The 25,952-nt window shown below is 41.8% G+C and overlaps 1 protein-coding gene across 1 annotated transcript in view; it reads left to right on the plus strand.

Annotated features, from left to right (window-relative positions):
* Window positions 1–14,482: 14,482 nt before the first annotated feature.
* satb2 (SATB homeobox 2) overlaps window positions 14,483–25,952 on the plus strand; it is a 49,062-nt gene continuing 37,592 nt past the window's right edge. Inside the window, exons 1-2 of the mRNA XM_028590388.1 lie at window positions 14,483–14,684; window positions 20,825–21,010. Of these exons, the coding sequence (XP_028446189.1) occupies window positions 14,513–14,684; window positions 20,825–21,010 (358 nt within the window). The 5' untranslated portion in view covers window positions 14,483–14,512. The remainder of the gene's footprint in view (window positions 14,685–20,824; window positions 21,011–25,952) is intronic.

Consider the following 25,952-nt stretch of genomic DNA (forward strand, 5'->3'; position numbering starts at 1 on the left):
TTTGTGTTTTTATTGTCTTATAGGTCTAAAATATCCAACGTCCATCTACAATAATAATAGCTGCTATTTTTCAAAATTAGCCAATTAGTCATTTTTCTATAATAATACGAACATTTTTCTGTAAATGAGTTTTCTTTACAAATTGAGTCACATTTATTGAAATAACCCCGCACGATCAATGTCAGCTTCTTGGCACTGAAGTCAAATGTATTTCTTTTACTATTAGTAGCCTATTATTTATTAGGAACTGATGACGATGTATTCAGTATTTTAAATACGCACAAGATGTACACACGTCGATGAAATCCCTAAGTTTTTGATTCAGTTTATCAATATTGTCAGTTCAATATTTAAAGGGATCGTTGCTGCTATTTTGGAGGCTTGGCAGGAAGGGTTTTGATTTATCGCGACACGTTCAGAATAATCTAGACCAAAACTCTGTCACTGCAAGTTGTTTGTGTGTGTGTGTGTGCGCGCACGTTATTTTAAGAAAACAAATTTCCAAAATGCGTCACAACTTTACCTTGTGACTTTTTTTCACTTTGAAAAAAATAATAATAATTAATGAGGCGTTACTGTGAAAGGTGTCAACGATGTTACTGTTTAACACGTGCAGAGTTGTAGTGTTAACTTCAAACTGCATAATCACCGGTTAACGGGACAGATGGTGAACAAAACATAGCTGGGGGCAGAGAGCTGCCGGTGTTCTTTTTTCCGAGGGCCTTTTAACCTCTGAGACACACACACACACACACACACACACACACACGGGACTAGGCTAAGACACGCCGCCTCGGAGCAAAGATACCGTCAGAGTGGGTGAAATAGTCCGAAAACATTCCGAAATATGAATATCATAACGCTCAGGTCTGATCGGGGGGACTGTGGAGAAAATGTAGGCCTCCGGTCTGCTCTGCGTTGTCCCAAGAAACTGGAGCCAAACTGCGGTTAAACGAGAACCAGTCCTGCTGCAGACCGTCACGTCAGGAGCAATACGTTGTCCTGCACTAAACATGGGGGAATCCAACCCACATCCCCATCGCCGTGGACCCTTTTTAACAATCAAGTGTGCACTTGTAGCCAGTGGTGTAGTCTAGTCTACGGGATACGCAGGTATACGCAGTGTAGGCTACCATTGAGAAAGCTCCAGGATTTCCATATAGCCCCTTAAAAATGCCCAATGACACGCAACAACATACTTTCCGTTATATTTTTGATATATTTTGAATTGTCATCTGTGTGTTTCTTCTTCGTATAGGCTAAATAAAGGGATTTCCACCGTACATTGATGCATAAAAGTTTATCCGAACACAGGAAATGAAGTCGTTGATGCTCAAAACATCCCTGGGGGAAGACACCCCCCACCCCCACCACCACCAAAAGGCAGATTCTGGCCATATATACGTATATACAGTGCAGTATACCCATTACAATACATTAGACTACACCACTGCTTGTAGCCAGGGTCCAAATGAACGTTTTTTGTCCACTAGCCAAATAAAATGTTCACATTTTACCAGCCACTCAATAGATTGCCATTGTTATTTTTTGGGGGGCTGGTGAGTGGAGCAAAATTTACCAGCCACTTGAATATTTTAACCAGCATTTGGCTAGAAGATGGTGTTTATTTGGAACCCTGCTTGTATCTATCTACCTCTTTTTTTTCCCTCTACGCGTTCGGGCTGAACTTGGAAAAACTTTTTTGGAACTTTTTTAGTTTAGTTTTTTAGAGGACCAGTCCTGTTAGCAGACCGCCATGTCAGGACTCTGTCCTGCACTAAACATGAAGAAATCAAACCCATATCCACATCGCATGAACCCAATTTTTTTTATTAATATTTTTTGACAATCAGTTGTGCACTTGCAGCCCTGTTTACTTACATCTTCTTTTCTCCGAGCTCGGTCTGAAGCTGCTTTTTTAGTTTTAGTGGACCTGACTCGTGAAACAAATCAACTCGCCTGTGCCTTTTGGACAATTTAGAAATCTAGCTAAATTTGTGGACGTCAAAACTTCTAATAATAATAGGCTAAGTAATTGCTTGACATAGTTGCATTTATTTTTTTTTATTTTTTTTAATCAAATAGTTTTTCCATTTCGGAAGGTTTTGGTATCTTTCTCTGTTCTTATGATGGTGCTGCTGACGGTTGGTTGTTGTAGCCTACAAGAAAGCAGAGAAGTTCATACTTTTCTTCTTCTTCTCATTTATTAAATCGACCGGATTCCTTCAGCCCATTTCTCACACTGACAGCAGCCTCAAACCCAAAACTCTCGTCCTCTCTGACCTTTAAAAAAAAACACACACACACAGCAGGCTGACTCATCTTTTCCAAAAAACCTCCAATCCGAACTGCGTTTATGCTCACACTCTTTTTCTTTTTCAAATTAAAGGCATTGTGAAACGCCTGCTGCCGTTCACACACACACACACACACACACACACACACACGTCTCTCTTATTCCTGAGGGGATTTCTAGTTTAGTTTAGTTTATTGGTTTTACACATAATACAAATACTACAGATTGGTATACATATAATCAATATAAGATGTGATGGAGAGATGAAAAAAAAGGGGCTTAATCTGGGAACTCTCCAATGCATAGTCCAATTAAGAAAAGAAAATAGATTAAAAAAAATGCCCAAACTAAAATGACACACAATATCAGTTCTCACCTGAGCAGGTAACCTAAAGTGTGGATGGAAGAATTTGGCTAATCCGGATTCCTATTTAGAGCAGAGACGCAATTTACACGTAGCAGTAATTAACAATATTTAATATAATTAAAATAGGCCTGATGATGAAATGAAAACATACTGACGGCACGGTGCGCTCCACGCCACTGTCAATCATCTTCTCTTTCCCGCAGGCTACAATCACCAGCACTTTAGAAAAATAACATCACTTTTTTTTTTTTTTTGAAGCCAACCGCGAGGAAAAACCGGATTCGTTTCAGCTGCTGTGATGGTGAGAGTGCATGTGTGTGCAGCCGCTGCAGGTTTTTCTGGCCTCCATGTCTGCTTCAAGTTTGCGCACACGTTTCCAAAAAAACGGGCCGCGCAGACTCTGTCAGGGCGTCAAAGAGTTCATGTGTATAACATTTGCGTATCCAAAATAACAGCGACCATCACCTTTCCTTTGGCTTTCACTGAGCTGAAGAAGCTTTAAGCTTTGAGGCTTTTTCCTCCCTCATTCTGCCGCCAAGATGCGCACATTATTTATGGTTTGCAATTTCATGCATATAACGAGCACTGTTGGGCTTTTTATTTTTTAACTTCACTTTGCAGTTTTTTGCAGCATAGCTGAAATATTCTTGTTTCGTTAGTCGTTCGTTTTCTAAATATCTGAAAGATCAATGTCACTCCATAGTCTCATAATTATGAATAACAGTTTCAATCAGACACAGTCAGACCAAGACATTCATAATTCAGATTCAGATGACTTGTTTTGTTCATTAGATTTGCATCAGATAGAAATTTGTCTTTGGCACTGGCACATCAGACAACACACACAACGACATTTACAACTTGAAACCCTCCATTTTTTAATTCTTCAGTGACCCTCCTGCTCTTTTTTCTCCCTGCCTCTGTGTGTGTGTGTGTGAACTCAGCTATCTGTTTGCCGGAACATGGGTGTGTCTGCGCTATTAAACCGCAGATTAGATAGCGGAGAAGCTCTGTGGGCGCTAATGATGCTCCTCTCTGGCTGGCTGTGGGCGTCACTCACAGATCCCGATAATGTCTCACGTTCAGCCATGCCTGGTGCATATTTTATTCCATCTGCGGCTCGCTGTGACTCTGGATGATAAATTCATGTCTTTAAAAAAAAAAAAAAAAAAAAAAAAAAAAAAAAAGGAAAAGGGACGCAGAAAACTCAGGCAAGTGTGCGCTGAGACGTGATCTTTCTGTGTTTTTTCCCACTCTGGTGAGGCTGGTGAGAGCTGTGGTGGATGGGTTTGGCATCTGTGTGTGTGAGTGTGTGTGTGTGTGTGTGTGCGCGTGTGTTACAGTAACGTTTTCCCCTCTAAATGTGTGACAATATAACAGGAACACCTCATGATGTAACGCAGTTCAAGCGTCACTTAAGTCCCTGGACTACAGCATGTTGTGGCACTATTATTATTTATTATTATTTTGTCCCCCCCCCCCCCCCCACACACACACACATATGTATACATGCACGTGTCTTATTCGTCCCTGCTGTGTGTGGCTGTATTCTCTGAGTCAGTGTGTGGTCCCTGGAAGTGTTAAAGCAGAGAGTCTGGCGTGCTGGCTGTGGTTTGTGTGGCTTAGTGTCTGTGTGTGTGTGTGTGTGTGTGTGTGTGTGTGTGTGTGTGTGTGTATGTATAGAGGAGTGTGTTTAAGCATGCATCCTCTAGCTGGAAGGGCGAGGCCATAAATGCTCGCTGTTAACTCTTCATCCCGTATTATCAAATGAGATGTTTACGAGGGAGCCAAACATGTTTGCCAGAAGGCCTTCGTCTCGCCCCCTCACCCTGGTTATTTTCCTCTGCGACTCTCTATCTCTCTCTGTGTGTGTGTGTGTGTGTGTGTGTGTGTGTGTGTGTGTGTTTGCGTGCGTTTGCCGTAAAGGTCTGTCTTCCACTCACACCAACTCTCCCCACATCACAGCGTGACACATCTGATGGCCATAAACGGCAAATTCCACAGTAATGTAACCTTCCCTAACAGCAATCATTTCTCATAAACGGCCACATAAAAATAAAAATAAAACTTTTATGTTGTTCTCCATTTTGTTTTCAGACTTAAAAAAAAAAACCCAACAACAACAAATTTTGGTTACTTTTTGTGTGCTTCCTTCTTCTTCTTCTGGGGTTGTTTTTCTGGAAAGCATTTTAACACATCCCAGCTTCATTAGTCTGTCCCTCCCTGTGCATACATTCGGTTTTGACAGCAGGGCTTTTAATATCTCTCCCCTTCTCCTCCTCCTCCTCCTCCTCTTCCTCCTCCTCTTCCTCCTCCGTCTCCTGCCTTCTTTTATCTGTGCTGCTGCAGAGCCAAGCATTAACCAATAGCTTGATAACCCTGCTATAAAAGTGGACGGCCTGTATCTGGGATATTTTCCTACATAGGTGACGCCTCCTGTGGGTTCTTCCCCTGCTATCAGTGCTAATAATGCCCTCGCAGGTCACTCTCTCTCTCTCTCTCTCTCTCTCTCTCTCTCTCTCTCTCTCTCTCTCTCTGTCTGGTTTTGCATGTTAAAAGGAACAACCCTTCATTAGCAGACATAGTATCTTAACGGTCGAAGAGATACCGGAGAGGCAGTTAGAGAGGAGAGGGTTAGTTGGGTTAGTTGGGTTTCTTACTCACACTTTGAGATCCATTAGTTCCATACGTATAGGACAGATTCAACGTGATCCTGCTGTTTTCGGATGATTGCGTTCGCTTTTCACCCACAATTATCCCTCTCATGCTTCTCTCTTGTTTTAAATCTCAGAGAGTAAGTGTGCGAGTTGCTGCTCTCTGTTTCCTGCACACTTATCACAATGGGATTACAGGGAAGTAGTGTGTGTGTGTGTGTGTGTGTGGAGGCAGGAGGCCACACAAAAACTGCTTTCTGTGGAGCATTCCTTTTACCCTACCTGTTGCTTCCCCTAAATCTTTACATTTTGTTCTAGAGCTGCAATAATGAATCGATTAGTTGTCAACTATTAAGTGGGGGAAAAAAAGTACTAATTCTCTGATTCCAGCTTGTTAAATGTGAACATGTTCTAGTTCCTTTTCTCCTCTGTGACAGGGAACTGAATATCTTTGAGTTGTGGACAAAACGAGACATTCGAGGACGTCACCTCTGGCTTTGGGAAGCACTGATCCACATTTAAAAAGAAAAAAATCTTTTTCTGACATTTTATAGACCAAACGACTAATCGATTAATCCGACTAATCGATTAATCGAGAAAATAATCGACAGTGAAACGAATGGTTAGTTGCCGCCCTATTCCGTACACACGTTGCTTCATCTGAGACCTAACATTTAAAAAGTGTGGTAACACTTTACTTGAAGGTATCTACATAAGAGTGACATGACACTGTCATGACACATGAACCCTAACCCTAACTTGTCATGACAAAAAACGAATGACACTTACTAAAAGAAGCATTATGTCATAAACGTTCATGACTTGTTTATACTATTCATGACACGTTCATGACAATGCCGTGTCACTCTTATGTAGATACCTTCAAGTAAAGTGTAACCAAAAGTGTTTTCCAAAACTTTACAGGTGATGCAAAAGTAAAAGCACAATAGAGAGTGATGGGGATAAAAATACATTAAAAAAAATAACATAACGCAGCTTTCATGGACCATTTGAACCAGTCATTACACCATATGTCTTTGAAATGAATGGGACTAGCAATCAGTGTTTGTCAGCCGTCTGATTTGTAGAGTTTAGACTGGCTTTGAATTACACGTTAGCCTTCGTTTGTGTGTGTTTACGTCTTTGAGCTGGACATATTGTTTAGAGGTGTGTTTGTTGTTGTGTCCTATACTCTTCTATTTCTCTGGGCGGGTCTACATTTTTGCTCCGCAATCTTGTCTTTGGCTCTCGATGTGTATTTGTTATGTCTAGAACGCGTAATAATGTGGAATTTGATAGTGGCTTATCATCAAAAACACGATGTCGTCCCAGCGTCATACACAATGCGGGACAAACAGAGCAGAGGGGGGCTTTTATTTCTTTATATCTGACCGTCTTTAAAGCAGAACTATTTAAAGGGGAGACTGACTTACGTTTTTATCAAAGAGACGGGAAGTGACGAAGATACAGCAGCTCAGTTTGACTTTTATTGACGATTTCATCGACAGGTTTGAAAGGAAATATCTCTAATAATTCATTACATTGTCTCTCTGAGAGGTGTGACAGTTGAGCAGAGAAGCAATAAATTGGGAAATGCATCATGACCGCTCTCCTTATCAAAAAGACATTACATGGTCTCCATAGCAAATATATAACAGCTCCTCTTATCACTTCTTTATTAACTGCTCCAGCTATCACACGCCTTATCAAACAATGCAACACAGATGGATTTAGGATGAAGAAGATAACCATTACAGTGTTTGAAGGCTGATATCAGGCCATGATTTAACCCTCGTGTTGTCCTCGGGTCAAATTTGACCCAAATTTTTAAAAGTTTCTATATCAGAAATTGGGGTTTTCTTTCAACCAAAATGTCAAAAAAATTAATAAATACAGTGGACAGTTCCGTACAACGCTCCTCGCGGGTCAAATTAATGATCAGTTCACTACTTTCATTGAATTTGGGTGTTTTATTCAATTATATAGCATCTAAAAAAAGAACTGATACAAGAACGTTGTAAAAAGTGACCAAAATATTGGAAAACAAATTTAAAATGTGGGGAGAAAAAAAAAAGCGCAGAAAAAAAGTCAACAATAAAGTGACAAAAACGTCTGGAAAGCTTCCAAAACATTGGTGACACAAAAGTGACAAAAATGTAAAAAAAAAAAAAAAAAAAAAAAAAGAAGTGACAAAGACATTGGGAAAAGCTACAAAAGTGTTGACCCAGAAAACCAAACAAATTGCACGGTCGATGGGAGGCAACACAAGGGTTCATGTGATGCACTGTGCAGCGTCACACACAGAAAGACAGTGTTTAGAACAAAAGGCGATTGCTCAACACGCCCGTAATAATTGCATAAAACAGATTAGCATTCATCAGTCTGTGGCTGGATGTTTCTTTGGGCACGTCCGAGTCATTATATTTGGCTTTTAAGATTGTTTGCCTTTATTAGACAGGACAGCTTGAGATGTGAAACGGGAGAGAGAGGGAGAATGACGAGCGGGAAAGGGCCAATAGGTTGAACACGAACCCGCGGCCGCTGCGGTAAGGACTGAGCCTTTGTACATGGGGCGCACGCTCAACCAGGTGGGCTATCCAGGCACCCCCACATCATTCATCACCTTTCTTAAGGTGAAAAGAGAGAAACTGGGAGGTCAGCAGGGGCGGAGCCAGACGTTTTTTACTCCTATTTACGGCAGCTATTTGCACTATATTTCAAGCCATTTGATAAAAATCTGTACATCATTTGGGAAAATACATGAAAGTTGTCAAGGAAAAATAAATCCTCCTGTTGAGCCTTCATCCTATTTTGTATCTGTTTGTTCTGTCTTCATCGTTCTACAACGAGAACACAACAAATGTTGAGCGTGACTCACTTTCAGTCCTGTGGCAAAGAAATTGTCTGATGTGTCTATTTTTAAGTTGCGTGACGTAGGTAGAGTAGGAATTTGGCATAAACGGCATTACTAATCTTGAAACGCATAAGCAGAGTAGCAGAGAGCATTTATTTTGCCGGTCCAATCACAGAGACTGAAGGGAAATGACACAAAGTTAAAGTTATTTTAAAAAGCTAAATGATTTGGAGCTTTTGAGAAAACATTTTGAGGCCGGAGCCCCAGAAGAGGAGCTTTTCTTCGCCACTGTCGCACTAAATGCTTGCTCTTGGGGGAGCTGGAATTGTTGGGTCTTAGTAAATCATAGAGTGTGGTCTAGACCTATCCTATCTGTAAAGTGTCTCAAGATAACTCTTGTTATGATTTGATACTATAAATAAAATTGAACTGAACTGAATTAGAAGCCTACCCCTTGGACATCAGGACATGTATACAAGTTGTCAATGAATCGATCTCTCCCACATATTTCTTTACTGCACATCCAGTGATGCAGCATCTGCATCTTGGCTCTCTGATCTGCACGACACAGTTGCACTCACACTCATTTATGTTACTCAAAAACTATATTATTACACAATGCTTTACTGCTGGAATGAGACGCCAGTTGTAAGATATACTAAAACTCAGTTGCAGACTGGAAGTTCATTGATTCTTAAATCAATTAGAAGATCTTTTGGTATGAACTGAAATATTCAGCACAAAGCACCAGCTACAGCACAGCGACACAAAGTGATTAAAGTTGGGAGCACCCTCCCAGTGTTGGAAGAAGTATTCAGATCCTTAATCTAAGTAAAAGTACCAATACCGCGGTGTAAATATACTCCATTACAAGTAAACGTCCTGCATTTAAAAATGCAAAGATGTTTGCTTTACTTTAACAGAAGATGTAAAAAAGCAAAAAATCTGCACAATTAGGGAGTGGGAACCAACAAATATTTGATATTTTTGCTTGAAAAATGACTTAAAGGATTAATCAATTATCAAAAGCTGTAGATTAATTTTAACGCACTTCCTGTTTCAGCTTTTATTATCAGATTGTTAACACTGATCAAATGTGAGAGCAGCATGTTACTGTTGTAGCTGCTCCAGGTGGAACGACTTAAACTTCTTTATACACACGAAGCTAGTTTAGTCCAGTGGTTCCCAACCTAGGGGTCGGGCCCCTCCAAAGGGTCACCACATAAATCTGAGGGGTCGTGAGATGATTAATGGGAAAGGAAAGAAGAACATCTGTTTTCATCTTTTGAACTTTTTTCCAGGGGCGGTTCTAGGACCAGACCTTTAGGGGGGCTCAGCCCCTAATGAGAATGGTGACACCGATACAGTGCCTTGCAAAAGTGTTAACTGCTAATTCAGTAATTTGATTAGCCAATAATCTCTGAGCTAACTACTGAACAACCACGTTAGCTAACGTTTTTTGACACTATGATGGAACTAAACCTGATACTTTATAAGTCACAATAATAACGTAGCCTGGCTCCGCCCTCCTACGTACTTCCGCTCAATTTTCGTTTTCCTTCAGTATTCCGTCTGGGTTCGCGGTATATTCTTGGGTTTTCTCCGGCCAAATCTTTACCGGTCCAATCAGCGAACAGAGGGAGGGGCTGAGAACGATGACGTTGAGGTTGTGCGCTAGTTTGAGTTGTAGTTCCGTAACTGCGGCGGAAAAAGATACGAGCGAAGCCATTCGGTCCGTTGTGGCAACGCTGCCGAATATCCAGAAGTTAAAGCCCGAGCAAGACCAATCTCTGCTGAGTTGTGTTGGTGGACATGATGTCGTGGCCCTCCTCCCCATGGGGTTCGGGAGAAGTTTGATTTTCCAGCTCGCTCCGTTAGCGGTGAAGGAGTTGGCTAAGGTGAACGCTAGCCATGCTAAGCCAACGTCACGACCAAACGTTAGCGATTGGTTCTGGCGGATCCAGAGTGGCTCTGGGCAGATCCAATAGTTTTAAACTTCAACAGAGTACCCGCCTTCAAGGAAGTTGAACACTTGTCAATGGAGAGAGGCCAGACTCTCTGGACTAATGAAATGGACCAGAGTCTGGTAGGACCAGGCTAATGGACCAGAGTCTGGTAGGACCAGGCTAGTGTACCAGAGTCTGGTAGGACCAGGCTAGTGGACCAGAGTCTGGTAGGACCAGGCTAGTGGACCAGAGTCTAGTAGGACCAGGCTAGTGTACCAGAGTCTGGTAGGACCAGGCTAGTGGACCAGAGTCTAGTAGGACCAGGCTAGTGGACCAGAGTCTGGTAGGACCAGGCTAGTAATAACGACCAGTTTGACACAATGTTCTAACATTCAACAATTTTAGTTGCTTACGTTTCAATTTGGGTACTAATCTGCGCCATGAAATGACCAACTTTTTTTTCTAGAGACTACCAACGTTAAACTTCACAACCGCACTCCTGCGCTCCCTCTGACAGATCAGATAGAGACTCAGCCAAATGCTTGTGCCCCCCTAAATAGGGTCTAAAATCAGCAATGCTTTTTTTCTAACATCTCCGACAAAATGCAAATAAAAAGAGACTTCTTCTTTTTGCGAGGAGTCACAAACCAAGAATGTTTGGGAACCACTTGTTTAATCTTTGACAATGGGTTGTATTTTGTAAATATATATAAAATCTTACTTATTTCTTACTACAACTTGAAATTACGTCAGATTCAGGAGGATGCGCTGGTCTCTAGTGATTGGCTAGGGAAAATGGAATTGCCCTCCCCCATGGAAATCTTATAGAGTGGAGGCAACGTCAGACTGAAGATGGAAACAAAGTGTAACAAGTTGACAGTTCTGTCCGACGTACAGCTCTCCCCACAACATATCAAAATGCTTTAACAATGTTACATTATTACAACTTGTCTAATTGTGTACCTCGTTGGGTCATAAAGACATATTGTCATATTTATTAATGTAACGTATTTGTCAAGAATCATAGCTTGTCCTACGAAGAATATCTAATATTATTACAACTGTGTTGACCGAGCCCTGGGTATCCTGCTCTGTCTTTGAGAAAAGGAAAGCTCAGATGGACCAATCAGGAATCTTCTCCTTATGAGGTCATAAGGAGCAAGGTTACCTCCCCTTTCTCTGCTTAGCCCACCCAGAGAATTTGGCCCACCCATGAGAGAGAGACATCATGGCTTTCAAACAAGCAAAGTGGCAGTTGGTCAAGGCCACACCCCCACCCTCCACCTTGCCCCCCCCTCTCTCCTCCTCAATAGCTACAGACACAGAAATGGCACATCCTAAGGAAAGCTCATTGTGGGACTGGCTCTAGTGGCTGTAATTCTGCACCAAGGCTGAATTTCGGGAAAGAGATTTCAGATACAGTATTAGGGGACCACTAAGGTCTATATAAAAGAGACTTCAGATACAGTATTAGGGGACCACTAAGGCCTATATAAAAGATACTTCAGATACAGTATTAGGGGACCACTAAGGTCTATATAAAAGAGACTTCAGATACAGTATTAGGGGACCACTAAGGTCTATATAAAAGAGACTTCAGATACAGTATTAGGGGACCACTAAGGTCTATATAAAAGAGACTTCAGATACAGTATTAGGGGACCACTAAGGTCTATATAAAAGAGACTTCAGATACAGTATTAGGGGACCACTAAGGTCTATATTAAAGAGACTTCAGATACAGTATTAGGGGACCACTAAGGCCTATATAAAAGTTACTTCAGATACAGTATTAGGGGACCACTAAGGTCTATATAAAAGAGACTTCAGATACAGTATTAGGGGACCACTAAGGTCTATATAAAAGAGACTTCAGATACAGTATTAGGGGACCACTAAGGTCTATATTAAAGAGACTTCAGATACAGTATTAGGGGACCACTAAGGTCTATATAAAAGAGACTTCAGATACAGTATTAGGGGACCACTAAGGTCTATATAAAAGAGACTACAGATACAGTATTAGGGGACCACTAAGGTCTATATAAAAGCATCCATAGTGCACCATGTCATGGGACCTTTAACTTCTGGGTGCCAACAGGAGGAGTTATAGTTATTAACAAATACACGAGTAAACACTTAAACAATACGTTTCATGTGGCCGCACGTGACCTGCTGATCATTCGACGTGACAATTGTCACTGTTGTCGCGGTGGGAGGACTTATCTGAGCGAGGGTTGAAAAAAGGAATACACATCGCGTTATCATTCGTTATCTCCTGGGTCAAATACCAAATGAAATGTAATTGAAGCAGTATGTGCTCAGAGATTAGATGATGCTAGGAAACTGTGATTGTGTGTGTGTGTGTGTGTGCATGTGTGTCACAGTCTGTATGAGCACTAGGAAGGTATTTCTCTATTATGTTATTTCTTCAGTTTGAACTCTTTAACCATCAGCTTCATCAGAATCAGAAAAGGATTATAACACTTACAAGGAATTTGTAAGTGTGTGTGTGTGTGTGTGTGTGTGTGTGTGTGTGGTGGTTAGATGGCGAGATGTCGGCAAGGCCAGGTCTTGATAGAGATCAGCAGCGGGGGAGCTGCAGCAGGTTGGGACCTGTCGGTGATAACAACAGATTCTTTGGAGGATTTTCTTTTAAATAAGAAAATTAAACCATTTTAGTTTCGGCCCCCTCTAGTCCGTCACACTTTCACAAGGCCGGTCAAGTTCCACTTATCATCGTGCTGAAGAGCACACTGGATGGAAACTGCAACTGACAGCAGCCAGTGAATGCCTCTCAATGTTCTTGTCATATTTACTTGTTCTTTTATGGGAGCTACAACATAGTTAGCGGTTAAACTCATTGCTTTCCACTCAGTGCAACCCTTTAAACTTGTTTTCTTCCTCTCTTTTTTTTTTTTTTTTTATCAAAACCACTTTTATTAAACTCTGCCTCTTAATTTGTTTGGCCTCTTTGCCTCCCACACTTTTTAATCACGCCAAAGCTAATGTTTTTAATTTATTATACATTTTCTTTTTAAGCTCTTAATACTTCTCAGATTGAGAGTTTTATTTTTGTGAGTTTGTGGTGGGTGTTTTTTTCTTTTCTTTTTTAGCTATGGTGTTGTTGTGAAAGAAGAGTCGAAGGTAGAGAGAAGGCGAGAGGGGAGAGAGAAAGAGGAGGGAGACAAGAGAGCTACACCACACAAAACATTGTCTTTTGTTCAGATTTACGACAGCCGGAGCGGCGAAAGCTGCCGAAATAGTACAAAGCGAGAGAGGGGAGGGTGCAGTTTCTAATCAAGCGCGGTGGAAAATGCCACACTCAAACAATAACCACGGATTCTCCCTCTCATTTGTTCTGGTGGATAGCTGGCCAGTGTCCCCGCCGTACAGAAACCTTCTGTGTTTTTCCACTCCCAAATCTGCTCCCTAACTTGATTCCCATACTTGCTCTCTTCACCATTTTTCTTTCCGCAGACACTTCTTCTAATCTCTCTCTCTCTCTCTCTCTCTCTCTCTCTCTCTCTCTCTCTCTCTCTCTCTCTCTCTCTCTCTCGTCATCGGGGGTCACACATGCTGGCAGATATTGTCCAGGGGCTCGTGTGTAAATAAAAGCAGTGCATTTGGCCTGAGCGAGCTGGCTGCTCTTTCACACGTTGGCGCGCGTCCGTCCTGTCTGGCCTGTCAGCGTTTCTAATGGCATCACCCTGTATTAGACGTTTGGCTGACGCTCCCTTATCAGGGGACACCGCCCCTCTCATGAATGTGTCTGTGTACATGTACTCGTACATATTAAACACACAAGTGCTCCTACGCTGTCACCGCCTACTTTACACTCCCAGCGAACACTGATAAAGGACTGTCTCTCTCTCTCTCTCTCTCTCTCTCTCTCTCTCCATTGTCTTCTTCTGTCTCTATTTGTCTCTGTTTCAAATCTTTCATTAAATCTGACACATTTGCCATTTCTTTTGCCACTTAAAGGATCAGTCTGGTGTTCTTTTTTTATTTTTCTTATTGTCAACAAATTCCACGAAAAGACCCAAACACAAGAAGACATAAATCTTTAAAAGAAAAAATGGGTCTCAAATATAAAGTTGTAATATACAGCTGGTCACTGTAGTTTGTAGCAAACGTTACTCAACCAGGAGGAAATAGTGCTTTTGTTGGGGACTATTTTCACCTGCGTATTAATACACTTTTACAAATCATGGCTGGTTTCGGTCTTTTCATGGGATTTGTTGATAATACAAAAAATAACATAGAATAGCATCGACCTTAATAGTTGAATTCTATGGACTTTTAACAATGCCTACCTCTCAAAAAAACTATTTCCCTTACACGTTTCCAGACTCGTTCTCTCTGGCTGGAGCTCCTCTGGGGATCTGGAGGAGGATGGAGCGAGGAGGGGAGAGTCCCATGACCCAGGACAGTCCTGAGCGGAGGGGAGGCAGCCCGGACCTCAGCGGCCTCCCACCGCCGGGGAAGAAGGGCCGGTTGGAGCTCAATGGGAGCCCCACTGGGCCACGCATACGCCACAACGGAGCCCCACTCAGACCCCTAGGAGGTGAGCAAACATGTTGATCAAGACAGAAACGTTTATTTATTGCATGACGAGATTCATTTTCACGTGGTTTAAATAGCAAATGCACCTGTGCACCCATGGGCGTGCTGGTCTTACAGGGAGGTGTGTTCAGGTGCATTCTGGGCGTATTGCTATCTTAAGGCAGCGGAAGGTGATCGCCCCATTGACCAACAAAATCCTGATCTAAAGTCAATAGCGCAGCATTTCATTGTTATTTTAACAGCAAATTAGTAAAATGTGCCTAGGCTTATGCACAGCACGTACACACTATGCTTGTTACACACACACAGGGAGGTGCAGCAGCACACAAACATGCAAAAAATTACAAATAAAAATATTACGGTGCAAATCCGCCATGATAATAACAATGTACCAAGGTACAAATGCGCCTGGCTTTAAAAGGGAATGGGAGGTGACCCTCTGATTGGTTTATTACATGTTACGCCCAAAACCCACCTATGAATTAATGAAGACACTGAGTACAATCCTTTAGAACCATGCGCCCGGCGCATGGACCCTTTTTTCCGCCGTCAAACTAGCAAAAGTGGATTTGGACACGCCCTAAACACACCTGCGCCAGGCGCTTCACGCTGTGCGCTTATATCATTAAAATAGGGCCCTAACAGTGAAAAGAATGCTATTTTTATATAGTTTTTGGTACGGCCTCTGCCCAGGTTAGATTTTTCCCATTTTTGGGGGGTTAGTGCGCCGAAGGGAGGGGGAGGGGAAGGGGACGAGATGAGGAGGAGGGACAGGCGAGCTAGCCTCCGTTTGTTAACGACAATACTTTGAACGTCAACAAGATAAGACGTCACCCAACATGGCTCAGAGCACCTTTAATGCTTTGGCTCGTGACCCAGTGACAGTGATACCCGGTTTAGCTCACGAGACATCCAAAGTAGGCAAAGTTAACGTATGCAACAATCTGTAACGTATTCTCTTATTGAAATTGAATGATTTTCTGTCTGAGCAGAACATTCATCGTGACTATATGACCACCCCGTTAACACTTACTCTGTAATCTACAGTGGGCAATACAGCACCGTAAAGAAAAGACCTTTAAGTCAGCAGGTGTGGTAAAAACACTTCCGCTTTTCCCCAAAGCGGCCCCTAGAATCAACACAAACTGAAAGGTACATATAGCCACTTTAATACATGAAACCACTGATAAGAACTGGGTACATTGTTAGAGGCAGTGGCCCATGAAGCCAAAAAAGTTCAACTTCTGCGTACAAAAGGACGGCGCTGTGCGGCCCGTAGAGCAGGCGCTCTAGATGGCGACATTCTGCTTTAGCACTCCACTAACTTCAATGGGGATTCAATGGCTTGTGTTGTCTTCGGTTCAAATTTGACCCGTTTTCAAAATATCTATATCAGAAATACGGGTTTCTTTTTAACTTCCTAATTTTAATTACCCCAAAATAACATGGATGTTTCAATACAACGCACTTCGCAGGTAAAAAAAATGATCGGGTCTCTACGTTCATTGAATTTTGGGTGTTTTATTCAATGTCTCGCAACAGTATACTGACTGAATGTTGACGTATACCAGTCTGTGATTTTTCTTCCTTTAATATTATGCTTTATTATGCTATTATGCTTTTTTAAACTCAATAAATAGGTATAATTTTCTGTAAATGAGGTTAATTGACCATGAATTCCAAAAAATAAGTGTAAAACTAGTAGAAATAAGTTAGTTATCTGTGTTTATACAAAAAAAAGAAGCATTGAACTTCAAAAGAAGTGCCAAAAACATTGGAAAAAAACAACTTGTAGACTTTCCAAATGTTATCAGACCGAATGGATCGAATTCTGCTAGTGAAACGAAATATTTCGTGGGGGTTGTAACGCTAAAAAATGTATCCACTGATTTACAGATGTCTTTTTCACCATGTAAGTCTATGGGAAAAAGTCTTTTTGGGCCCTATGGCATCACATGACGGACACGGAGGTAGAAATTCCATTATTTGGCTGCTCTGTTAAATTGGCTTCAAAGCCCGGCGCTCTTCCTGGGGGCCTGGTTTTCAAACCGAAACGGGAGCAGCAGTGTTTCTAAAAGTTTCCACTTCAGGGGCTCGGAATGGCCATGTCGTGGGGGAGCAAGGTGTTAACGTAGCAATATATATTTGTTTTTAACATAGTAGTTTAGAGGCCTAACATTAATACATGAAACAAACCATTATTTCCATCACATTGACTATCTCATTAACTAGCATTTTCTTTTTGTAGATGTTTTGGAAATCTGGTCAAAATGTGAGCTAAATTGAGATAAAAGCTCGATTTATGAAAAGTGAATTAACGCCTACTCTTAAAATGTGGTTTATGACTAGAAAATAAAATATTTGATACCTAAGGAATTAACAATAGGGGCCATCATTTCTTTTTCTCTCCAAATTGAATACATAATTGGATTCTTGCCGAAATAAAGAAAGCTAGATGACGACATCTCAGAACAGCTGTCGCCATTTCACTCAGGTGTCAGAGGTTCTGGAGTACCAAACCCAAAGGCAGCGTTTGGCTCGGCATCGCCATCCTGGCCGCGAGGCGAGTTGTGTTGTAGTGTGGCAGCGCTGCTGGGAGAAGCCGGGCTGTTTCTGCCCTGTTAATCTATAAGCCTGGGGGGAACTGTATAATACAGGCTTACCAAATAAAGGAGATTGCTCCATATAAACAAGATTTATACAACTCACTCTGGTTTATCGATCCCTGCATTCATTGTGAAAGTTGTTACTTGTATACGTGCGTGCATGTGTGTGTGTGTGCACTTGTCCCTCTGTCTGGGCGTTCGTGCTGCCATATGTTTGCAGACATGCCTCAGGTATTCCCTATATTTAAAAAGAAATCCTTTTTACGCTGTTTCTACAGTCTGCTTTGATGGATTCAATTCAAGGATGCAATGGTTTTAGCTTCGTCCGGCAATGTGCGTGAGCATTTCTGCAAATCTCTGGGATCTTTGCCGGATGAGGGAAGCTACATTTCTGTGGGTTTGAACAGTGCTTGGCTGCACAGTATGAGTTTGTGAAGATGGACTTGTTTGTGGCTTTGGAAAGAGTTAAAGGTTAACAAAGCAACGTGGAGCTCAGATTTGACCGCAATAAGAAGAGAAAATGAGAGCACTGTGTTAAAGTGAGAGAATGACATTGCAAATGTTGAAAAGGAGGAGAGAGGGACATTTCTGAGTGAGAAAAGTGTGGAGGCATCGAGGGAGGGACAGAGAGAGAGAGAGAGAGAGAGAGAGAGAGAAGGAAGGAGGAAGGGGTTTCCTGTGCTGAACGCAGGGTTGGCCTGTAATGACGACGGGTTGTCTTTGAAGACAGGAAACTCGACGTGTCTCCTCCAAACCACACTGCTGCCACGAGAAAAGGGCCACACACACACACACACACACACACACACACACACACACACACACACACACACACACACACACACACAGCATATGTCCACAATCACAAAAATGTCTACGCTGTGACACTCACACCCAAGAAATGCTGCCAAAACACACACCCACTTACACTCCACCCACCCATACACACACACACACACACACACACACACACACACACACAAATATCTTATTTTAATATCCCCGTTCACTCATCCCCATACATATTAGAGGGATTAGAGGTTTGAGGCAACATCACATCATCCAAACCAGATCACACAGCGGGCGGAATCACAGGACACTGGATATAAGAGAAGACAGACTGGAGAGGTGGAGCCAGAGAGAGAGAGAGAGAGAGAGAGAGAGAGAAAGAGGAGTGCTGGTCGGAGGGAGCTGCTCTGTGTTGACAGTTATATTTCCCTGTTGGGGGAAATTCACTTACTTGAATTGGCACCGTGCTCCAGTGTGTAATTCACTCCATGAGAGCCTGGAGGACTGGGAGCGGAGTGATTAATGAGGAGGAAATAGAAATATAGGAATTGACTGATTAAAACAACGGGGTGGGATGGATCAGAGGGGAGGGGGGGGAGCTGATGCTGCATGCACCTCATGGACGAGCATGTGTGTGTGTGTGTGTGTGTGTGTGTGTGTTTGGTATTGTGTGGTATCCATGTGGTAAAACCCATTGCTGTGCCCTGTATTATTAGTGCTGGGACGCTGCCTAATGCTCTCACTCCATCATTTCTTCAGAGGGCTTTAATTAATTGCCAGTTGACAGGTGGCCCAAAACCAAAAGCCTTTTAGGAAAAAGGTTCATATTGGAGAGGAAGGATTGATATTAGCGCAGGGAGCCAAAAAGGACAAAGATGCTGGGAATCGGATACGTAACGTAGCCAGATACTGAAAATACTGAGCAGGAACAAGAAAAAAAAATTAAAATAAAAAACAATAATGCAAGTCCAGGTGTCTTGATATGAGATTGAGATGTAAAGCAGAGGACAGCCTCATGTACATTATTGGCTCCTCAGAGTCTATTATAATGCAAATACTGCAACAAGAAAATAATTCAATTATATTCAATTTCATTTATAGTGTCAAATCATAACAGAAGTAATCACAATTACAGATAGAGTAGGTCTAGACCACACTCTATAATATACTGAGACCCAACAATTCCCAACATACAGGCTGTTCTTATTCGCTGTTTGTACTTACACCTATGAAAAGTAATGCGCTTTTAATTCATATATAGTCTCGCATTGCCAGACCGCACTGCGGAGGAAGGTCTGGCTAGTCCAAACAGTGTTCCGCGATGGGAGAAAAATGTGCTCTGGTTTATTGGCATTTCTTTAAACCAATCACTATCGTCTTGGGCGGCGCAAAGTGCCAGACGGAGCCACGGTGCCTCTGCAAAATAGCCTCGGGAAGGAACTTGTTTTGGTGGAACATATGTACGTTCAAAAGTAGTTTTAGTCGTGTAACAGAAAACTCAGATAGGACAGACAGTCTAGCTAGCTGTCTGGATTTACCCTGCAGAGATCTGAGGAGCAGTTAACCATAGTCCTCATGAATCTACCGGAGGTTAGAACGTCAACACAAAGAAAGCGTAACGTAACGGACATCCGGACGTAAAAAAAAGAAACATCCGGCGGAATTTCATTCATATATAAACCACATAATCGTGAGGAACAAAGTCTGCTTAGGGAGGAGGTCAGGGTGGATGGATGGGTTGCTCCCCCACGAGACTGCTGTTTGTGTCTTTTGCTTTCCGTGTGAACTTACATACTTATTTGAACCCAAACCTTGATATTTTAATAAACCTAACCTAGTAGGAGTTTTGTTCTCTAAACTGATCGCTCGTGTTGCTGGATATTGGTAGTATAGTCCACGAAATTGTGCATAACTTTTCGTAAAATATCATGAAAACTGTTTGTATGCATCTTTGCATAGTTAATAGCGAATATAATTGTTAAAAAAGTTTTCCCTTGTGCACATGTGCTGCTGTGAAGTGGTTCGAAGAATTATGCAGACTTTGAAAGTATGTCAAGGTCTGTGTGTGTGTGTGTGTGTGTGTGTGTGTGTGTGTGTGTGTGTGTGTGTGTGTGTGTGTGTGTGTGTGTGTGTTGGCTTGCTTCATGCAAACTTTTCTGGAGAATCTGGTTTGGTTTTCACCTGGCCTGAATTTGCATAATTGAGGAACACTCACAGCGTCATGCAAATTCATATACATCTGTAATAACAATTCTTAACTGCATTAACACTAATATTTAGCACAGCTTTTGCTTCAAATTATTGTTAAATTGCCATTTTAAGCTGTAATTAATACTCTAATGAAAGTAGCAGCTGTTGTCAGTGTAAGTCTTTTGTATATTTGTATATGTTTTGCATATCTGTCAGAGCAGCCATTATTATGACCGCCTATCTAATAGGCCGTTAGATTAAATGCCTGAAAATGTCCAGCGGACAGTTAACAGCATTGTTGCAGTTGATTTAGGAATGCATATCATTTGTTTTACACCCCAGGTTGATCGTAGCGTATTGAGAACTTCAGGTGTTGCAACACTCAACAGTGTGAAACAAAAATCATGACGTGATTACAAGCTTGACCCACGTTAAATGCAAGCCAAATGTCTGCTGTTTATGAGGGATACACTGTGTTCTGATCACAGACAATAAAAGCCATAAATTAAAACCAATCTTTTTCTTGTTGTCTTTTCCTTTTTGTCCTCGTCCACAGGTCTGATGATTCCAGTCTTCTGTGTAGTGGAGCAGTCAGACGGAGGGATTCAGACGGACGGATGTGAGGGAAGAGAGGAGCATGCAGAGTTTGTGCTGGTCAGGAAGGATATTCTCTTCTCTCAGCTGGTGGAGACGGCTCTGCTGGCCCTTGGGTACTCCCACAGCTCGGCGGCACAAGCCCACGGTCAGTCAGAGAGACACTTCTTATTCGCTGTTTGTACTTACACCTACGAAAAGTAATGCGCTTTTAATTCATATATAGTCTGTGGAGGAAGGTCTGGCTAGTCCACACACACAGTGTTCCGGGATGGGAGAAAAATGTGCTCTGGTTTATTGGCATTTCTTTAAACCAATCACAATCGTCTCAATGACGATGACTCTGCAAAATAGCCTCTGGAAGGAACTTGTTTTGGGACATGTGTACGTTCAAAAGTTGTTTTAGTCGTGCGAGAGAAAACTCAGATTGGACAGATAGTCTTGCTAGCTGTCTGGATTTACCCTGCAGAGATCTGAGGAGCAGTTAACCATAGTCCTCATGAATCCACCGGAGGTTACAACGACAATACAAAGAAAGAGAAAGTGTGACGGACATGAGGCCGAAACTTAGGGACATCCAGCAGAATTTCCAGCGGGAACTCAAAAATCCCAGAAATGAAACTTCATCGATATAGACAACACTGTAAACCTTTTATGTAAATTTACAGCTAAAATACAGTATCTTAGAAAATATTAAAATTACACCGCTATCTGCAAATGTTACAGATTACAGATATTTACTGTTAATACCAATGCATCTTGGGAAAATAAAGGAAAAGGTGGGAATTGCGCTGCAGCCAGTATATTACTGTAAATTCAAATAATACAGTAAGAAACTGTCTGTTTACAGTAAAATACCTTAAAACAGTATGCATACTGTAAATAAACATAATAGTTTATTGGCGAGGCTGCTGCCAGTATATTACTGTAAATTTATGGTGAAAAGGTTGACAGTGTAGAGGGACACTGCAAACACCAGCACTGTCACATCTCTTCTTCTTTCCATATACTGTAAGAAACTTGAAATTCACTTGAAAGTGGCCTTGACCAACTGTCAATTTGCTCGTTTGAAAGCCATAATGTCTCTCTCTCATGGGTGGGCCAAATTCTCTGGGCGGGCAGAGCAGAGAAAGGGGAGGTAACCTTGCTCCTTATGACCTCATAAGGAGAAGATTCCAGAGTGGCCCATCTGAGCTTTCATTTTCTCAAAGGCAGAGCAGGATACCCAGGGCTCGGTTTACACCTATCACCATTTCTAGCCACTGGGGGACCATAGGCAGGCTGGGGAAATGCAAATTAATGTTAAAAAACCTCATAAAGTGAAATTTTCATGCCGTGGGACCTTTAAAGCAACACCATGCTAATGCTACGACTACGATCTCCCCGCCAACTGATTAAACACCAAAACTGCCGAGCAAGCAACGAAACAAGCAAAATGTATCTGTGAATCAAGATTTCCGAGCGTCTGACAGGGACAGACATCACGTTTTGAGAGTTTACACGGACTGAATTCATGAGTATGATGGAGGTTTTGAACGCACAATAACAGCTGTGTCCCTAAATTCTAGCGAGCTACAGGGCATGCTTGGCTCACGAAGTTGCATTGACCTCTGGATTGTGCATCCAAACCTTTCTTTATGCTGATCTATACTTGCAACCTTGAAGGAACAGTTAGGAATAGACATGTTGGGAAAATAGCTTATTTGCTTTCTTTGCTTTCTAGATTTTTCAAAATAAAGCTACAGCCAGCAGCCAGTTAGCTTAAGCATAAAGTCTGGTATCTATCTAATAAAATCTGCCTACAAGTTCATCTAAAGTTCACTAATTAACACGATATGTCTCCTTGGTGTAATACTTACAAACCAGGGTCGTTTAAAACAGATATAACGTGTTGATTAGTGAGCTTCAGAGGGCCTGGTAGGCAGATTTTGTTACGTTCAGACAGAGCCAGGCTAGATGTTTCCCTCTGTTTTCAGTAGTTATGCCAAGCTAAGCTAGCCAGCTACATGTTTATCGTACAGACAAGAGAGCGACGTTAATATTCTCATTTAACTTTTCCCAAAATGTCAAACTTTGAATCTGTCCTTGCGCACTTTTAACTTGCAGGACTGATTACTTCTTCACTGTGTCTTTTCTTGGTCATTAATAAAACGCTGTAACACTTAGAACAAAACCAACTTATAAAAGCAGATGAAAGACTTTGTCTGGTAGGTAATTGCTCAGAAGTTATGTGTTTTTAGTGGTGACAAATTGAAATTAATAAGAAAGAAAACAGAAGAACTCGTAGCTAGCTGGAGAAGCAATGGCAGTAGAGATGGCAACAAACTTCAAACAGAAAATCCAATAAATTGAACAGATTACTAACTTTAAAGTGGTTTGGCTTGGCAGAGAAATACATTAAAACAGTAATATTATAGGTCCGAGGTCTTTTGTTAGTATGAAGAGGGTTTTAATCAAAGGCATTATTAATAGTCATGATTTTCCAAACTACAAGTGTCTCTCTGTGTAAACTATGGTGCTACTGACTCAGAATTAAATACCGGGCAGCTAAGGGGTCAAGACGAGAATGATCCCTTGAGAGGAGACGCTCCCTCTAATCAGCGCCCTGAGAAGGAAACTGAATGTGAGGTTGTCTATTTAGAGCAGACACTGTACTGTTACGCTGGCAATAAGCACAAGAATGTTTTAAAAACACAACTAAGACACAGACAGAGCCTGTAAAACTCATTAAAGACACAACAAAGAGCTGGACGGGAATGTCTCCGCAAGACAAAAATACATTGTGCGTCTGTCTGTGTGTGTGTGTGTGTGTGTGTGTGTCTGTGTGTGTACGTACAGTATGTGTGAGAATGTTTATGAAGCAGAGGAAAAGAAAAACTCTGTAATTTACTGCTGCACACATGGTAGTCATCTGCAACAGGACAGTGTCATTTACTGCTGTCTTTTCTCAAGTATGCAGAAAATGCCATCTGGGGAAGTTGCCTCACATCGATATAAAATGGTAACAACAGAGCGACAGTAAGCAACAAGGCTATTGCAATAGACTGCAAATGGTGGGAGATCCCCATCTGTTTGACATCTCGTTCCAGAGAGGGAGAGAGAGAGAGAGAGAGTGTGTGTGTGTGTGTGTGTGTGTGTGTGTGTGTGTGTGTGTGTGTGTGTGTGTGTGTGTGTGTGTGTGTGTGCGTCATCTCCACCAGATCTCGTTTGAATCAAGTCTGCATACCCATGAGTGTGCAGACGTGTAGGAGACTGTGTGTATTTGTGTGTGTGTGTGTGTGTGTTTCTCCCCATCTCATAAACACACTGCTGCAGGTAATCCCTTTACTGCCTCAAGGCCAGCAGCTCTTATCAGACCGGCAGCCCACCTGACACCGACCGTGTACTCTCGACCTTAGTTAGGTACTATAAACCTGGATCAAGATATCCTGAATTTAAACCTGAAATCTGACTCCAGTTACTCAGATTAATCACATCTACTTCAAGGCAGGGTTGGTAACTACTCCCAATATACACTTTTTGTTATATATTGTTTGAAATGGTTTTTACACCCCAAATTAATTTAAGCAATATATGACACAAATGCAACAGCGTTAAAATGTAACTTAAAGGTCCCATATTATGCTCATTTTCGGGTTCATACTTGTATTTTGGGTTTCTTCTAGAATATGTTTACATGTTTTAATGTTCAAAAAACACATTATTTTCCTCATACGGTCTGTCTGGATATTCCTGTATTCACCCTCTGTCTGAAACGCTCCGTTTCACCGCCTGTTACTTAGAGCCCCCACTCCTGAAAAAGCCCAGTCTGCTCTGATTGGTCAGCGTTTCCGGGTCCTCCGCATCTACGCTCTCGGCGTCTCTGCACCGTCATTGCAGCCAGGGAATAACTGTAACGGCACTGGAGCAGCACTTATAGCACACTATACCTATATATAGTATAGTTGTGACATCACAACCGTACAGAAATGCTGACAGCTCGTTTAAAGGCACAGTTTCTGAATACGGACTGTGTGCATTTCTCTGTGGATTTAGCGTTTTGATACTTTTACAGTATTTATACAGCACCCTGACCATAGAATAATAGAAAAAGACATTGAAATCTCAATTTTTACAATAAGGGACCTTTAAGACATGGCTGAAAAGCAGTGTTTTCAGTTAAAAGATTCAAGCCTGTGACACCTCTAACCACACCCAACTGTGACATCACCCTGGAGTACACCTGCACATCACTGCGGTGGGCTGAGACGGCTAGCCGCTGGAAGTCCGTAGAAATCTTTAGGGAGGGTTCAGTTACTCAAATTATGCCAAATGTGTTACTATTACTGGTCCTTCCAGTGTAACCATATACGTATATATATATATATACATATATATGTATATATTGCAGATCTTTTTTTTTTGTTTCTTTTGGTTGTAAAATTCAGAACTGCAATTGACAGCCTGTTAAAGCGAGTTAGAAAAATAAACAACATGCAGATGCACATTATACTGCAGCGATGGCTGAAAGCAGCCCACTAAATTGCACGCCGAGTGTTTGCTACGGTTTGCAGATGAATGCCATTAGTAGCACTTTTAGCCTCAATGTTTTCGCCAAGTATCAGGGGGAGGTTTTTCTCTCTCTCCGTCTGTCTCATCAGTGTGTGTGGAAAACAGTGAGCCACACTGGTCCTCCTTTCACATCAATGCACTCCCCTCTAACAGCACCACACCAGGGGCTTCAAAGGCAAGACTAGACGGGACATCACAACTCAACAAACAATACTCTGAGAAATGACTTGAGCACTGTTTACTTCCAGTGTGTGTGTGTGTGTGTGCCAGTGTGTGTGTGTGTGTCTTGTAAACTCAATTTAACCCTTGTAAGGTTGCATTTGCTCACACTAAAGTTCACGTACACTCGGCGTGGAATACCGTGTAGTCATGCAGTATCACGGACAAAACACGCACACACTTCCCCCGAGCTTCTCTCAAATGAATACTTTTTGTTTTTTAAAACAAGCGTTTATGTTAAATGAATAATTTCTGGCTTAAATTATACATTTTTTCCCTTGCGGTCCATGACCAAAATTACACAGAGTCCCAGCTATTTT

Source organism: Perca flavescens, chromosome 11 (assembly GCF_004354835.1).
Source record: "Perca flavescens isolate YP-PL-M2 chromosome 11, PFLA_1.0, whole genome shotgun sequence".
Classification (NCBI taxonomy): Eukaryota; Metazoa; Chordata; class Actinopteri; order Perciformes; family Percidae; genus Perca; species Perca flavescens.